At 37.9% G+C, this 17,458-nt stretch overlaps 1 protein-coding gene and 1 pseudogene across 1 annotated transcript; one reads left to right on the top strand and one right to left on the bottom strand.

The window, feature by feature from the left end:
• The first annotated feature begins 2,862 nt into the window (after window positions 1–2,862).
• On the top strand, window positions 2,863–6,211 carry LOC139849534 (uncharacterized). Its single transcript, XM_071839180.1, has 6 exons — window positions 2,863–3,328; window positions 3,437–3,637; window positions 4,320–4,519; window positions 4,613–4,982; window positions 5,670–5,792; window positions 5,913–6,211. The coding sequence occupies exons 1-6, from the start codon at window positions 2,863–2,865 to the stop codon at window positions 6,209–6,211; spliced, it is 1,659 nt and encodes a 552-aa protein (XP_071695281.1).
• Window positions 6,212–9,295: 3,084 nt separating this feature from the next.
• LOC139849533 (squalene synthase 13-like) lies at window positions 9,296–11,927 on the bottom strand (annotated as a pseudogene).
• Window positions 11,928–17,458: the final 5,531 nt, after the last annotated feature.

Raw genomic sequence — 17,458 nt, 5'->3', positions numbered from 1 at the left:
TTGAGGGCTCAACCACACGGTTGAAGGCTCAACCGTACGGTTGAGGGCTCATCCGTGCGAGTGAACAGTGGCCAGTTTTTGGTAAAATTGAAAAGGGTGTAACTTTTAAACCGTAACTCTGTTTTGACAAATAAACTATCATTGGAATCGTCTTGAGGTGTAGTTTCTAATGATAAGGTTTTAAAATCCTAAATCAAACTTTAGGTTGGGTGTAAAAAGCTCTAAATGCAATTGTGCTGCTGTACTTGCTCAACCGTGCGTCTGAGGCACTCACTCGTGCGAATGAAGTTTCCATTCGCACGAGTGAGACACTTAACCGTGTGAGTAGGTTTTATAATCACTATTATTAAGTGATAGGTTAGTCGTGTGAGTGAGGATACTCATCTGTGCGAGTGAGCATAGTCAGTCGCACGAGTCAGACCTCATCCGTGCGAGTGACAGTGTTTGTATGTTTGGATCAAGTGCAATTCTGACCCATTTACTGTATTGCTGTGATATTTATGCTAATGAGTAATTTGATTGAAAAGTGTACTAACTATAGAACTGATATTCTCAGGTGATAAGCGGAAAGGTGAAGGCTCAGTGATATAAGACAACTAAGTACTTGTGCTTCCAGGTGAGTGAGATTATCTTTATAGATGTGATAATACAGTGACAAGTATAGTGATCCGTACCATGCTTAATTAGACTGTGTAATGAGTCTGTGACCTGTGCAGTGACTATATGTGATTATGTACGCACGCAGTGAACGTCGAGGTGTTTTGTGCGATGTAAGAGGTCAATGCTATTTACCTTGTGTATTTAGGGTAATAGTATTGGGTACAAGTGTTACTGATTAGTGGTATAGTATGAATGACGAGTGCGTCACGTCTGGAAGACTATACCAGTGACTCAGTAGTGTGGACTATCGGTATATTCCAGCTTGATCAGCTATGGGTTTCCGGTCCTCATGTGTATGGCTTTAAGTGATTAGTGACCAGTGCCTATAAGCTGTGCTTGATGCTTGTAGTGATATCCACCTAGATATTGCTATTCACTTAGCGTTATACTAATTCCCCCACAGTGTTTTGCCCTGCAGGTGTGTATTAGTAGCCTTTGGTGGGTTTTGCAGGACAACCGAAGATGTTTGACACGGTGTAACTCTGATGTGTTTTGTAATAAACTATATGGTTAAATGGCTTGTAGTAATAACGTAACACCAGTGTTTTGTGTAATCATATGTTTCTGTAAATAATATATCATATGTAAATTAATAAGTCTTCCGCTGTGAGTACCTTTAAAAAATGTGTATGTAAAAAGTACGGTATTACAAGTTGGTATCAGAGCATACGTTTGGCAGTATGTGCACTGTGTACATGACCTACTCCCAAACTTATGAATGTGTGGTGTCAAAAATCCGAGTGGGGAATAGGTGAATGTAGAGATATGTGCCTAGGTGATTGTGCTTAGTGATAGGTGCTAACAGGTTATCAACTAAGCTTTTATGAGAAGATCTGTTTGCAGACATGTATGCCTAACCAGACCAGAAATAACAATGCTCCTGTAACTCCTGGACCCGGAATATTTAGAGCGCCATCAGTGGAACATAGTCCGGAACGTGATCCAGATGAGTATGTTTTACAGTTAGAAAGCCAGTTACAGGAAACTCGAGAAAAAGTGAAGGAACTAGAGGCCTAAATCAGGCATTCAACTGTGGTGTCTGAAGCAAGTGATCCACTGATACCCTCAGGGTTTACTGGTACTCAGTATACATCTGGCCCGTCGGGTAGTGCTTCCCAACCGCTTCAGTTACAACCTCAAGTTCAACCCCAAATGCCATATCAAACTTCCAAAAAATACCAGTACCCGACAACGAATCCATTTCAAACTCCTATGTTTTAGCAAGTGGTGAAGGAGAAGAAGAAGTGAACGTTTAAGCAGTTTATGGATTGCAAGCCCTCTGTGTATTCGGGTCATCGCGATCCGATTGTGACAATGAATTCGTTAAGGGAAGTGGAACGGGCATTGAAAGCCTGTCAATGTGAACCAGAATTATGGGTACTTTATGCTAGCTGACTGTTAAAGAATTGATCTATGGTTTGGTGGGATACAATTACTGCTCCATTGTCCGAAGAGCAACTCAATCAGGTCACATGGGAACAATTTTCTGCAAAGGTCCAGGAGCAGTACTGCACCGCATTTGATATCAATCGATTGAAGCAAGAGTTCATGCAAATGACGATGACTGAAGACATGACAGTCGATGAAGCATTTGAGCAATTTATGGACAAGTTAAAGTTTGTGCATCAATGGATACCTGATGAACAGTCCAGAGTGCAACGGTTTGTAGAAATTTTGTGACCTGAGTATCACACAATTGCAAGACTTGCTACTACTTTATCACAAGCGCATATGTTGGCAAAGGTAACTGAAAGTGACATTAAGGCGGCTAAAAGTGTGAAAACTGAAAGTGTGTCGCAAGTGAAACCAGAGGCAAGTCAGTCTAGCCAGCAATCAAAAAAATTAATTTGGTTTAAGCCAAAAGGGCAATCTAGCCAGGGTGGATCAATGTCAAGTGGTCAGAAGACATGGTGTAAAATTTGTAAGTCTCTACATAGTGGGTAGTGTTCAACATTGACGAAACGGTGTTTGCGTTGTGATATATTGGGACATGAGCCTCAAGATTGTTCGTTTAACAATAATGTGTGTTGGAACTGTCATAAAGAGGGTCACAAATCTGCAGAGTGTCCAGCTGCAAGAAAGAGTTATTCTGGGGCGGGGTTCGGGTCAGGAGTACGTGCCGTGTCAGCTTGGGGATCATCTACTTCTTCTGTGGGGCAGAAGTGCAAGAATCCTCCACTACCTGAAGCTAGAGCCTTTTAGATGTCAGTAGACACTGCCACTACTACTGACGATGCAATCACTGGTATGTTCTTAGTAAATTCTGTGCCGGCTCGTGTATTATTTGACTGTGGAGCAAATCGCTCGTTTATGTCAACTACATTTTGTGATAAGTTAAATGTGCCTGTTAGTGTATTGAATGAACCCTTAAGTGTCGAAGTGGATGACGGTAGAACAGTTCCAGTCACAAAGTTTATGTCTGGAATTACTATTGATATAGAGGGTAGTCTTTTCCCTATAACTTGCCTAGTGATGCCTATACCAAGCTTTGATGTAGTGCTAAGCATGAATTGGCTTAGTGACTATAATGCCAGTATTAAGTGCGATAGGAAAATTATCTCTTTTTCGGTGGCTGGTGGGAAACGGGTAGTGGCTCGTGGTGATCGCGGTGGGTTTTGTTGTCCATTATTGTCGATGATGAAAGCTCAGAAATCTTTGGCCAAGGGCTGTGATTCTTTCTTAGCCTATGTGATCGATGTAAAGAAGGAAAAGAAAGTAGTGTCCGATATTCCGGTGGTGTCTGAATATCCATAAGTGTTCCCAGATGAATTGCCAGGCTTACCGTCGATCAGGGAAGTTGAATATAAGACCGAGTTAGTGCCTGGGGCTACGCCGGTTGCTAAAGATCCGTATAGATTAGCTCCTTCAGAAATTCATGAAATGATGTCCCAAATTCAAGAACTGTTGGACCGCGGGTTCATTCATCCGAGTTCTTCGCCGTGGGGTGCACCAGTGTTATTCGTGAAAAATAAAGATGGTACGCTCTGAATGTGTATAGATTATCATGAACTAAATAAAATAACAGTGAAGAATAAGTATCCGCTTCCTAGAATAGATGACTTATTTGATCAACTTCAAGGAGATTCGTTCTTTTTGAAAATAGATCTACGTTCGGGATACCACCAGGTTCATGTTGCGAAATCTGACATTCCTAAGACTGCATTTCGTACTCGTTATGGTCATTATGAGTTCTTAGTGATGCCGTTTAGGTTAACCAACGCTCCAGCAATTTTCATGGATCTCATGAATAGGGTGTGTAAATCGTTTTTGGATAAGTTTGTTATCGTGTTCATTGATGACATCTTAGTGTACTCCAAAACCGAATCCGAGCATGCTGAGCATTTAAGACAAGTGTTGGAACTTTTGAAATGTGAACAATTGTATGCAAAGTTTTCAAAGTGCGAGTTCTGGTTACGTGAAGTTCAATTTTTGGGTCATATTATCTGTGCAGAAGGTATAAAAGTGGATCCGTCTAAAATTGAAGCTGTGATGAATTGGAATTCACCAAAGAATCCGACAGAAATCAAGAGTTTTCTAGGATTGGCTGGTTACTACCGACGGTTTATTAAAGATTTTTCAAAGATTGCAAGTTCTTTGACAAAGTTAACTAGAAAGGATGTGTCTTTTCAGTGGGGTAATGACAAGAAATTGTGTTTCAGACTTTGAAAGTTTGTTGTGTCAAGCACCAGTGTTAGCCTCACCCGAGGGATCCGACGACTTCGTTGTGTATTGCGATGCGTGTTTATCCGGTTTGGGCTGTGTATTAGTGCAAAGAGATCGTGTAATTGCGTATGCGTCTCGACAGTTAAAACCAAGTGAAAAGAATTATTCAGCACATGATTTAGAAATGGCTGCACTAGTGTTTGCGTTAAATTTGTGGAGGCATTATCTTTATGGTACGCATTGTGTTATCTTCACCGATCATAAAAGTTTACAGTATATCTTTTCGCAGAAAGAGATGAATATGCTCCAGAGACGGTGGCAAGAACTAATCAAGGATTACGACTGTGAGATCAGATATCATCCTGGCAAGGCAAACGTCGTGGCTGATGCGTTAAGTCATAAGAAATCTGCTGACAGTCTAAAGTTTATGCGAATTGAGATTGTATCTGATTTAGTGGATCGACTAAAGATAGCTCAACTCGAAGCATTACAAGATGAACATTTAAAATCTGAGTTAATGGTGAAAAGAAGAGTAGAATTGATGAATGATTCTCGTGGATTAAAGACTTATCGTGAACGATTTTGGGTGCCGTTATTTGGAGGATTGAGGGATTTAATCTTAAATGAAGCACATAAATTGAGATTATCTGTGCATCCCGGTAGTACATAAATGTACCATGATCTGAAAGTGTTATATTAGTGGCCAACTATGAAAGCAGACATAGTACAATACGTGAAAAAGTGTCATATTTGCGCCCAAGTGAAAGCAGAACACTAGAAACCGTATAGGTCTTTGCGTCAATTAGAGATTCCAGAGTGGAAATGGGAACAAATCACCATGGATTTTGTGACAAAACTACCCAGAACCCAGAAAAGAAATGATATGATTTGGGTAATAGTGGACCGTTTAACCAAAAGTGCGCATTTCCTAGCTACTAGTGAAATAGCTTCATTGACCAAATTAGCTCAGTTGTACCTAAATGAAATAGTATCATGACATGGTATACCGCTGTCTATTGTGTCAAATAGAGATTCCCGATTTGTGTCTATTTTTTGGAATAGTCTACAAGAAAATTTGGGTACTCGTGTCAACCTTAGTACAACTTATCATCCTTAGACTGACAGTCAAAGTGAACGAACTATTCAGACTTTAGAGGATATGTTAAGGGCTTGTGTTTTAGAGTATGGGAGATCGTGGGATTATCATATGCCATTGATCGAACTTGCTTACAACAACTCCTATCATTCAAGTATTGGCATGCCGCCTTATGAAATGTTGTATGGTAGAAAGTGTCGAACTCCATCGTGTTGGTTGGAGGCAGGTGAGAAATAGTTTGCGGGTCCAGAAATTGTGCAGCAGACTGCAGAAAAAGTGGCTATCGCACGTGAAAAGCTGAAAGCTGCTAGAGATCGACAAAAGATGTATGCTGATCCTCGTCAACAACCAATGACATTTACTGTGGGTGAACGTGTGTATTTAAAAGTGTCACCGTGGAAAGGTGTAATTCGATTTGGTAAACGAGGAAAACTAGCTCCGAGATACATTGGTCCTTTTAGAATTCGTCAAATTCTGAATGATCAAACTGTAGTGTTAGATCCCCCTCCAGATTTAGCAGGTATTTATGACACGTTTAACATCTGCTATATTTGTAAGTGTAAAGTGGACGATGAAAGTCAGATTCTTCCTCTCCAAGATCTGAAAGTATATTCAAGTAAGAAATTGGTAGAAGAATCGGTGAGGATCGTCGACAGAAAAGTGACTAAGTTACGAAAGAAGCAGATACCAATGGTGCTTGTGGAATGGAAGCATAGTTTAGGCACCAATCTGACATGGAAGACTGGGGAGTTGATGACTTCTAGATACCCTCATTTATTTGAACTTGACTAAATTCCGAGGACGGAATCTCCTTTAAGGGGGGTAGATTTTTAACAACCTCACTTTGGACCTAGAAGGTAATGACCTATTTACCCTTCTGTGTTATTAAAGTGATTTTAATAATTATGTGTTTTATAATTATTTTGTATGGGATAATGTGTGTTTTTGACAAGGGTCACAGAACATATTTCCTTTTGTGAAGTGGACTTAAAATGAATAAGTTATTAAAGATTTTGGGTTTCAGATAACTAGTAAATACCCGTGTGTTATAGGAAGTAGGGTTTCCTCACGATGAAGAAACCCAATATATATATATATATATATATATATATATATATATATATATATATATCTGTACGTTCCATTTCTTGCTATGTTTAGCAAAACACAAACCCTAAACACCATATTGCTCTCTAAATCCTAAAATCAAAAAGTGTAAATCGAAGCTTGTGATTTCGTGTATCTGATTCAAGTGATATCAAGCATCAAAACAAGGTATAAATCTCAGATTTTGAAGAATTAAATTGAGTTGTAAATGGGTTTTGAAAAAGTTAACTTTTATGTTTGATTCTTGCTTTGAATGTGTTTGTGATGCCTAATTGAGGTTAGAATTAGATTATATATGTGTTATATAGTGTTCTTGGGTCATTGGATTGATCAAAACTTGCAGAAATCGAGTTTTAGGTGTAAAAAACTCAAAAACAGCGAGCTGGAAGTGTTCATCAGCACCTACACTTTTAACAGCTCAACCATACGGTTGAGCACACTTTTGAGGGCCCAACCACGCGGTTGAGGGCTCATCTGTACGAGTGAGCAGTGGCCATTTTTTGGTAAAATTGAAAAGGGTGTAACTTTCAAACCGTAACTCCGTTTTGACGAATAAACTATCGTTGGAATTGCCTTGAGGTGTAGTTTCTAATGATAAGGTTTTAAAACACTAAATCAAATTTTAGGTTGGGTGTAAAAAGCTCGAAATGCAATTGTGCTGTTGTACTTGCTCAACCGTGCGTCTAAGGCACTCACTCGTGTGACTGAAGTGTCCATTCGCACGAGTGAGACACTTAACCGTGTGAGTAGGTTTTATAATCACTATCATTAAGTGATAGGTCAGTCGTGCGAGTGAGGATACTTACCCGTGCGAGTGAGCATAGTCAGTCGCACCAGTGAGACCTCATCCGTGCGAGTGACAGTGTTTGTATGTTTGGGTCAAGTGCAATTCTGACCCATTTACTATATTGTTGTGATATTTATGCTAATGAGTAATTTGATTGAAAAGTGTACTAACTAGAGAACTGATATTCTCAGGTGATAAGCGGAAAGGTGAAGGCTCAGTGATATAAGACAACTGAGTACTTGTGCTTCCAGGTGAGTGGGATTATCTTTATGGATGTGATTATACAGTGACAAGTATAGTGATCCGTGCCATGCTTAATTAGACTGTGTAATGAGTCTGTGACTAGTGCAGTAACTATATGTGATTATGTGCGCACGCAGTGAACGTCGAGGTGTTTTGGTCGACGTAAGAGGTCAATGCTATTTACCTTGTGTATTTAGGGTAATAGTATTGGGTCCAAGTGTTACTGATTAGTGGTATAGTATGAATGACGAGTGCGTCACGTCTGGAAGACTATACCAGTGACTCAGTAGTGTAGACTATCGGTATATTCCAACTTGATCAGATATGGGTTGCCGGTCCTCTTGTGTATGGCTTTAAGTGATTAGTGACCAGTGCCTATAAGCTGTGCTTGATGCTTGTAGTGATATCCACCTAGATATTGCTATTCACTTAGCGTTATGCTAAATCCCCCACAGTGTTTTGCCCTGCAGGTGTGTATTAGCAGCCTTTGGTGGGTTTTGCAGGACAACCGAAGATGTTTGACACAGTGTCACTCTGATGTGTTTTGTAATAAACTATATGGTTAAATGGCTTGTAGTAATAACGTAACACCAGTGTTTTGTGTAATCATATATTTCTGTAAATAATATATGATATGTAAATTAATTAGTCTTCCGCTGTGAGTACCTTTAGAAAAAAAATGTGTATGTAAAAAGTACGGTGTTACAATACACCCTAACAACTTCAGTGGCACTTCCTGATGCACACTTTTACTGACACTTCTGATGTATAAAATTCAGGGTGTTACAACTTCAACGATGTCATGGACATGCTTGACGCATCCGGTTTTGATGAATGCAAACGAAGAACCCACGTTACCAAGGTTCGAAGTAGAATTAGCCAAAGATACAACTTCGGCAGATAAAAGACGCCACTTTCGTAGAGTTGCAATCAGAGCCATGTGTAACCGGGATTCTAACGATTTCCAGCTAAGTAAACCTTAAAAAGCTACGGGCCAGGTTTCGTTCGGTCCCTGGTGTGCTAAAAAAATGACGTGGACACTTCCTATATATAACTATTAGACCAAATCTAATGCAGCGTCAAAAGAGGAAAGAAACGCCTCAAAAAATGACATGACATATGATTTGGCAAGAAATCTGACGTCCTTAACCCTGACGCCCCCTGACGCCTCGGGGGCGTTAGTCAAAAAACTGACGGAAACAAGGTACATGTCAAGGATGTATGGACCAATCAGATTTCAACATTAATATTTATATATTATTAATTAATATATTTTATACCCAACTAGCAATAACAATTTACCACATCACCCATCACAAATTTAACACTCCCCATTAAAAAACTTCACTTCTTGACCTTGCCACATCACCACATCTGCCATTAATGTCACGGGCAGGGTTATATATGGTCTTATAGATTCTTTTTTGTTAACAAGATATTTGTCACACTTGTGTAATGTCTTTACCTTGAGCTTATTTGGTTCGATCTTACTTGAAGTCATAGATTATTCTACAAAAAGTTTGAGAAACGTACACACACTTATATATCAACATACTGATTTCAACAATTATAAAGAAGGCACTTTATTATTGGTGAGTCTAAAAACCGCGAGATTAATAAGTCTGGCAAATAAGTGACATGAAAAATATAGAAGCAAATTAAAAAAAAAAAAAAAAAAAAAAAAAAATACCAAATGGTAGTAGGTACTTAGGTATGTCAAATAAAATTGATAACTTGATAAACCAGAGTTCCAAGTCTGAACTGAGACATTTATGTACAAAGAGTTACTAGACACTATTCAAATTCAGACGATGAAATTCTGATACTTGTTTGTCACTTTCCCAGTGCTCGATATATGAGTTGATGATCCCCATACATACAGAATTGCGACTGTAGTGATCAGCAAAGCGACCTGAATGATCATCAGGACCACCAGGTATGTTGTTAGGTAACAATTTTGTTATTCGTATAATTCAACTATATATGTTAAAAAAATTCTCAATTTAAAGTTGAATAGTTATTAGTACTAGTACGCCTTTTTTACACATCAAAACAAGAGTACATAATCGAAGAAAAAAGTGTGTTACCAAAGCTCGGCTCAGTTGTAGTTTGGGTGACTCTCAATAATGTAAGAATTCCTGATCATAAAAATGCAACAATGAAATACATAAATTCCTTGGTAAAAATGGATTTTAACAAAACTAATCATATATTTACTATCATCATTGACAGACCATTTGATTAACGTTCCCGAGTCCCTGCAAAGTTTTTGAATTGCTTCTATCCTGCTAATTGTAGTTTCGGCATTTGGATCCCTCATATCAACCGATAAAAAATTAACATAGACGCTTCACATTGCGGCCCTTCAGTTTCCCTGCATATTTTATAACAACATCATAAATAAATAAATTTAATACCTTGAATCTAAGAACCGAAGAAAAATCGTAGAAAGCCCCATAGACATCGGCCATTGTCTTCGTCTGAACAAACACTTTTGCCTTAAGACCTATACAACATAAATAAATTTGTTAGAAAGTAAAGCATATACATATTACATATTGCCTATATAACATAATTTTGTTACAAAACTAAAGAATGAATAAACGCTTGAAAAGTTACCATCTGTCATTGATATTCCTGTTCTAAAAACCTGGATGTTATTGTAGCAATGCAAGATCTCCCATTGAAATATATAATCTGATTAAAAAATAACACCAGATAGATCATCATCATCATAACGATATAACTAGATGAAGTATTAAACACAATTTGATAGTTAATTAACTGCAACCAATGAAGGTTTTTTGTGTACCTGCAAAATAGCAAAAAACCTAAATGTTGATTGATTACGGAACTGAGACAGAAATTCGAAACAATCACCAATGTATTGTAAATCATTCGTCACCATCTCATTCACACATCGAATAGCATCCTCCGAATTCTCTCCGTATGTCAAGTCCTAGAGTGAAACATTTCATATACTAAATTTTGTAACCAACAATTTTTTAAATTAATGTGAGAATATAATCTTGTGAAGTATCCAAAATGTTACCTGGAGAAATAAGCCGAGAGCATCTGGAAACAAGTTTTCTTCTCCGGAAATATAAAAGAGTTTTGTAAACGCCGTAATAAAAAGTGAACCAGCGTTATAGCACTACTCATCGTAGTCATCGATTGTCTCAATCTATAGAAATATAGATGAATTTTGCAAGATGATAGATAATTTTACCACAACAACAAAATGATACACAACCATACGTACTGGGTATGGTGTTAGAAATTGTTTTGAATATGAATCCAATCTCATGAAAATAGCATTAATTAAGTACCTCTTTATTTATGAATTTTGCCATTCCTGCACCCATTTTCATTGCAGTATTTTCAATTACTTCTTGGTAACTGCAAAGTAGTTTTGAGTATTGTAAATCAGCTTATAAAATTTTACAAGGAAGCTCAAACACACAACCTAAAGCTATTACCTGTTTAAACACTTGAAATTATAAGCTACTTACATATGAACACTTGACCTGAGACAGTAAGTTTATGGTCTGACAATTCTCACAATTAAATCGGATATTAGCTCACTTTAATTAGTACCCCTAACAATAGTGTCCTATTTGCATATTAAATTTTTTTGAAGGGGCACTTGGCCCATGGTCGGGCCCTTTATCCCGACATGTTGGTGAGTAGCATTTCATATCAGTAACTACTTGCTCATTGTTGTAATTTTATACCACGTACTAGACTTTCAAGATTTGCAGGCACGACCAAAGTGGCATGAGTAGGTAGATTTTCATTAATAGGTGAAAAAAATTATGCTAATGGTCAGTGCATGGTCCATGTGTTATATTTGACTCAGGATGGTCCTTCACTTATAACACCGGTGGTCCAGTAATGAGTGTTTATATAATTCCGTTAAAATCTACAGTCACAAGCCTAATGTGATGCTTCCAATGATGATTTGGGTATACTATTGGTGTGGATGGCGACGGCGGCGGTTGTGGTGATGGTATTGTCGGAGAATGGGAATTATGTGTCAGATTTATGTGATGGATTGTGGGAACTTGAAAATGAGGGCTGCTAATTTTAATAATCTGTACTTTGTTGCAGCAAGCCAGCAATCACATGCAAAAATTAATATTTTCACTGGCAATTTTGATAAATCCACCATTATCACGCACTAAGGCCCCATTTGGTTGGAAAGATGTTTTTGAAAGGAATATAATATGTCAAAGGAATTGGAAATGATAAATTTCATGGAATGTGAAAAAAATGTGGTTTTTTATATGGAATGGAAATGAATTACATTCTATAAAATAAAATAAAAAAGTTATACAAACCAATTTTACTTTTCCAAGTTTCAGTTTTCATTTTTAGACTCAAGTTCCGGTTTTCATTTTTTCACATTTGCGAATAAAAAACGCAAGCTGAAAACTCGCGCTAAATACGCGACTCGAAAACGTGCGTCGAAAAGATGTTTTTGAAAGGAATATAATATGTCAAAGGAATTGGAAATGATAAATTTCATGGAATGTGAAAAAAATGTGGTTTTTTATATGGAATGGAAATGAATTCCATTCTATAAAATAAAATAAAAAAGTTATACAAAACAATTTTACTTTTCCAAGTTTCAGTTTTCATTTTTAGATTCAAGTTTCGGTTTTCATTTTTTCACATTTGCGAATAAAAAACGCAAGCTGAAAACTCGCGCTAAATACGCGACTCGAAAACGTGCGTCGAAAACGTGCCACGAAAAGCGCGTCGAAATTCGTCCTAAAACGTGCCACGAAAAAGCAAGTCGAAAACGCCCCACGAAAAGCGCGCCGAAAACGTGTTTCGAAAACGCTCCTCGAAAACGTGTATGGAAAACGCTACTGGAAAACACGCATTGAAAACACGCCTCAAAAAAACCGCGTCAAAAAAGGAGACCCGCCTCTAAAATGCGCCAAATAAAGAGTCTTGAAAACATGTGTCGAATACGCGCGTCAAAATGTATGTAAAACTCAAACAAAATATTTGAGGATGTTCTGATTTTTCATATATTCAATATGGAAGGAACTCAAAAATTCAGCTCATAACTCATCATAGAGGAGGTATAATCTTCTTCCTTCTTTGTTATATGTAAGCATTATTTCATGACTTAATAACTATATGGAATTCATCTAAAGTGGTTTAACATATTAACATGCTTTCTTATATTTTGCTTCCGCTTGTTGTAACTCTTAATGAATTGGTTTCATGAATAAGTTAACATTAAGAACTTGTTGAAATGTTGAATTCCATCAATGGTATCAGAGATCTCGAATGAATTAATATTTCATAGATGAAGGAATCTCAAGATTTCAAGGAATTTAATTTGCTTTCAAAATATGTGTACCAAACGGATTGGTCTAAGATATTCAATTCGAATTCCATCAAATTCCCTTGAAATTCCGTGAACCAAACGAGGCCTAAGTACTCATACTGTACAGGTACTAAATGCATGACAAATGGTGGACTTATCAAAAACTATGAGTGGAAATATCACTAGTCGTAAATATGAGATTGAGAAATTGGTTGGAAAGTGTTAGCCGATATTTCGGATTGGGTCATTATTATATTTATACATTTGTAAGCTGATCAAACTAAAATCATACTTGTGAGATAGATTTCGGATTTGAGTGCTGATTTGGAGAAAATATGATTGATCCATTATTTAATCTTCAATAATTGTGCAAAACACGTTCGGAATCTGGATTCCGAGGGTGTTAAAGAATGAACGGAATAATCTACTCAATTAGATTGAGTAATTAGTATCTAAAAATGTAGTGAGAGATATTGGATCTCTTCTTTGATGAAGATGGTGAAGAGAGAGAAAGTAGATCTCTCTAAGCGTCATGTGGATAATCAAGAGAGAGAAAGTAGATCTCTCCTTGGTGAAGATGATGAAGAGAGAGAGAAAGGGATTCTCTCCAAGCTTCATGTAGATAATCAAGAGAGAGAGAAAGTAGATCTCTCCTTAGTAAAGATGATGAAGAGAGAGAAAGTAGATCCTTCTAAGCTTCATGTAGTATGTGTGAGTAAAATGATTCGGGGATCCTTGTTTGAGTAGTAGAATGCCTTATTTATAGGAAGATGTGGTAGTACAAAGTGTACTATAAGTGTAGTACAAGTAGCTGACGTGACAAGTGCTCATGGTAAAGGGCTTACATACAAGGCAGCCTTCATCCTTCTTCAATCCTAGACGGCCTGATTGTAGTCGGCCAATCCTAGACGGCGAATTCTAAACGGCCTGATTGTAGTCGGCCAATCCTAGACGGAAAATTCTAGACGGCCTGATTGTAGTCGGCCAATCCTAGACGGCCAATCCTGGTCCGAAAATCCTAGAAGGAAATTCCTAGACGGAAATTCCTAGACGGAAAATCCAAGATGGAAATTCCTAGACGGAAATTCCTAGATGAAAAATCCTAGACGGAATTTCCTAGACGGAAAGACCTAGACGGAAAATCCGAGACGGAAATTTCTAGACGGAATTTCCTAGACGGATGCCTGCTTGCTTCTAGCCTGCTCCCTTCTAGCCTGCTCCCTTCTAACATGCTCCCTTCTAGGATGCTAAAATTTGTTTTTACTTGTTAAATATATAATTCTTATGAGAATATGAGTTATTTGATATGGATCCAATATGCGTATCATCAAGTCCCCCAGTTTGGTAATGCTAGCTGGCACAGGTACTTTATCAAACTCAAAATAATTCTTCTTGACGCCACATCATCTTCTTGGATCATCTATCTCTTCTCCGGGTGATTCTTGCTCTTTCATGATTTAGTTTATACTAGTAACATGTGAGTTTGTAACATGATGTCGTATATTGGTTACTTAATCTTTTCTTCTTCTTCTATTTTTTATTAGCGTTATGTCTTCATGATTTTATTTAAGTGAACGTCGAGGAGGGCTTATGTATGGCATAAGTTCTCAAATGTTTCCTTCCAGTAAGTTATATTCGGACAATCTTTTGGACAACTTGTATGTTTGGGAGCAGATTGTCGGATAGGCGGTGTGTTTACCGGGTGAAAAGGTGGCTTACATGTAAACGCAGCCTAGGGTCTTCAGACATTTCTTCATGGTGACTTATACCGAGTAATCTTCTGGACGGCTTATGCGTCCGAGAGCAGATTACTAGGTAGACAGTATATTTATCCGTGTGAGAGGGCTTATATGTAAACATGACCTGGTCTTCAAGTATTTCTTCCTGACAACATATACTCGGATAATCTTCTGGACGGCTTGTGGGTCCGGGAGTAGATTATTGGGTAAACAGTATATTATTCGGGGTGAAAGGGCTTACATGTAATCATGGCCTAGTCTCCAAGTATTTTTTTCATGGTGAATTGTTCCTGGATAGACTTCTAGGCGACTTCTGTGTTGCCTATTTAGTTGTCTTTCATTCGAGAGCGTGTCGCTCATCTTTTAGGACGAATAATCCGGGAAGGATTATCCGATAAGCTCACGACTTGTCAGGACGACTATTTGCTCTTGTCCTGGACTTTGGTGACTAATTGTCCGGTTAAGTGACATTGAAATTGTATGTTGAGTTTACCAGATGTTGTAAACTCCAAACCAGGCGGCGAAGCCCGGAGTTGTCGCGAATCATCATGATTTAAGCAATTATTAATCCGGGACCGCGATATGTTTAAAATGCACGTGATGAGTACTGAAGCCAAGAACCGTTTATTTCTAAATGTGAAATCATGGTTTACAAACTTTTTAGTGCATCCAAATGGATACATCCCGGATGCGTCAATGTTACCATACCGGATGGTTGTGTTTAATTTGTTATGCCCCGTATTTCTATCAGAGTAGATGAGGCGTACCTTTAGAATCTGTCGTTTAAAGATTTTTCTCCATGTTTCTTTGTTCTTCAACCGTTGGTCGAATATGTAGTTTTGTCTAGGAGCAATTCTGTAAGTAGAGTGTATACTATGGGAGCGACCCATAATATTCTCCATAGTTTTTCACGATAACTTTTCATAGATCGCGCATCTTGATAATTGTGCGGTGATTTACATGAGTGATTGTATATTTTTCGTAACCCGGGGGTGTTTGTATGGAAACTAGTTTCATATAGAAGTTGTGTGCCGATTGTCATGACGAAACGTAGATATCTAGACTACGCGTGAGCTTGGTTGAGATGTTTATACGGTATTACCGGACCAACAAATTTATGGCTGGACGTCCCCTTTTATCCGAATTGGTTCTTCTAGGGAAGGTCCTCCTACCAACGAAAGCTAGAATGCATTTCTTAAGGCGGTAGGTCTGAAAATATATTCAAGAACTGTTTGTCATTGTTCTTGCAATATATCCAGATTAACTATGGTCGCAAATGTGTTGCTGTAAGACAAAATTTATGAGCAAACAATGCTCGACATAAATTCTTGCTAAATTCGCTGACAATAAAGTTCATATATCTATCTTAACAAAGTCTTTGAAACGAAGTGATCAATTTCATCCCCAAGTTTCGTTTAGAAAATATGAATATCGTTCGTATCCATTATGATGTTAGGTTCATTCCGGTAGTATGACCATGCAAGTTTTTTACTCTTTGTAGAAGTAATGAAATAATGGGCTTATAATGTAATGCCATTTACACAAACGTGAGTTTATCGGGAATAGTTTTACTAACAAAATGTTCCGATATTAGAAGTAAGAAAAGAAAGAATTACTCCACCTTTCCTTAAATTTTGAGACGCTGTAAATCACTTTTTATATTGCTGAGAGATGTGCATTTGTTCCTGGGTCATTACATTAAATGTGACCAAGCGGGTGTGGTATCTTTATCTTGAGAAGTTGTAAGATAATATGCTTGATTTTATGGTTGTAGATGTACCTCTCTTGCAATTTCTCTTCTTTCACATGATTGTCTTTCTATACTCTTTTATTTATGCGTGGTCTAATTGTAGACTCAGGTGTTTTCTTTAAATATTTTTATTTCCATTAAAACGTGGGTTTAATTTCCTTTTTGTCTTCATATCTTCAGTCCGAACTAAAGGAAATTATCTCTTGTTGAAGTTTTGAATAATAACTTGCTTTTTCTTCCTAGAATCCGGCCATCGTATAGTGGCCTTGTGTCGGAGAACTTGTAAGATACCTCCTTATTTAAAGGGGTAGTTGATTCATACTGATTATTTTAGCAGGAGTGGCGGTGTCCGGCACGAAGTCTATCCGGCAAGGATTCTTTCCAGCACTAATTGTTGCACCGCAAAGTCTACCCGACATGCTTTCTAGCCGGCATGAATGCGGTCTAACTTGGTGATTCCCTTTAGCGAAATGAAATAAGTTGTTGAATATGGCTCCCGGATTACAATATACCGGAGCATGGTACGTATGGTTGAGACGGCGTCTTTGAATATGGTATTCAAAATCGCAGCCTTTATTTGTGCCTCATAGAAATCTTCAACTCGGTTAGATGAACTGTGATGAAGTTCAAAGGAGTGATTTGTCTCGACATCCTTCACACGGAACTCGACTTGATTAACGCATTCGTAATTATTCCGACGATCTGATCAGGGAACAGAGATACCAGAATGACCACACACTGCATTTTCCTCCCGGAGAGGTAGTAGAGCGTCAAAGCCTATGTAGTATTATCTTTATTTAACCTTTCTTATTGAATTTGAACTTGGATTATTGAAGGGGTATCCCCTTTTTAGTTTGGAGTGACCAAGCAATATTGTTGAGACAACGTAGCATTGTTATGGCTACATTGCTCAGCTCGACTAAGAGTGCGTTAAACTTAAGCACCTTGTGTTAAGTACGAGATCTTGCCATGTGTTGATGTGTAGCTGATTCCTTTTTTCGAATGAATATGGATCCCAAATTCTTGTGATGTTCTTTTTTTTTAGAACTTGCACTTGCTTATTATCCGA

Source organism: Rutidosis leptorrhynchoides, chromosome 5, assembly GCF_046630445.1.
Source record: "Rutidosis leptorrhynchoides isolate AG116_Rl617_1_P2 chromosome 5, CSIRO_AGI_Rlap_v1, whole genome shotgun sequence".
Lineage (NCBI taxonomy): Eukaryota > Viridiplantae > Streptophyta > Magnoliopsida > Asterales > Asteraceae > Rutidosis > Rutidosis leptorrhynchoides.
Note: the sequence above shows the minus strand (reverse complement) of the source record. Positions and strands in the feature narration are given on the sequence as shown.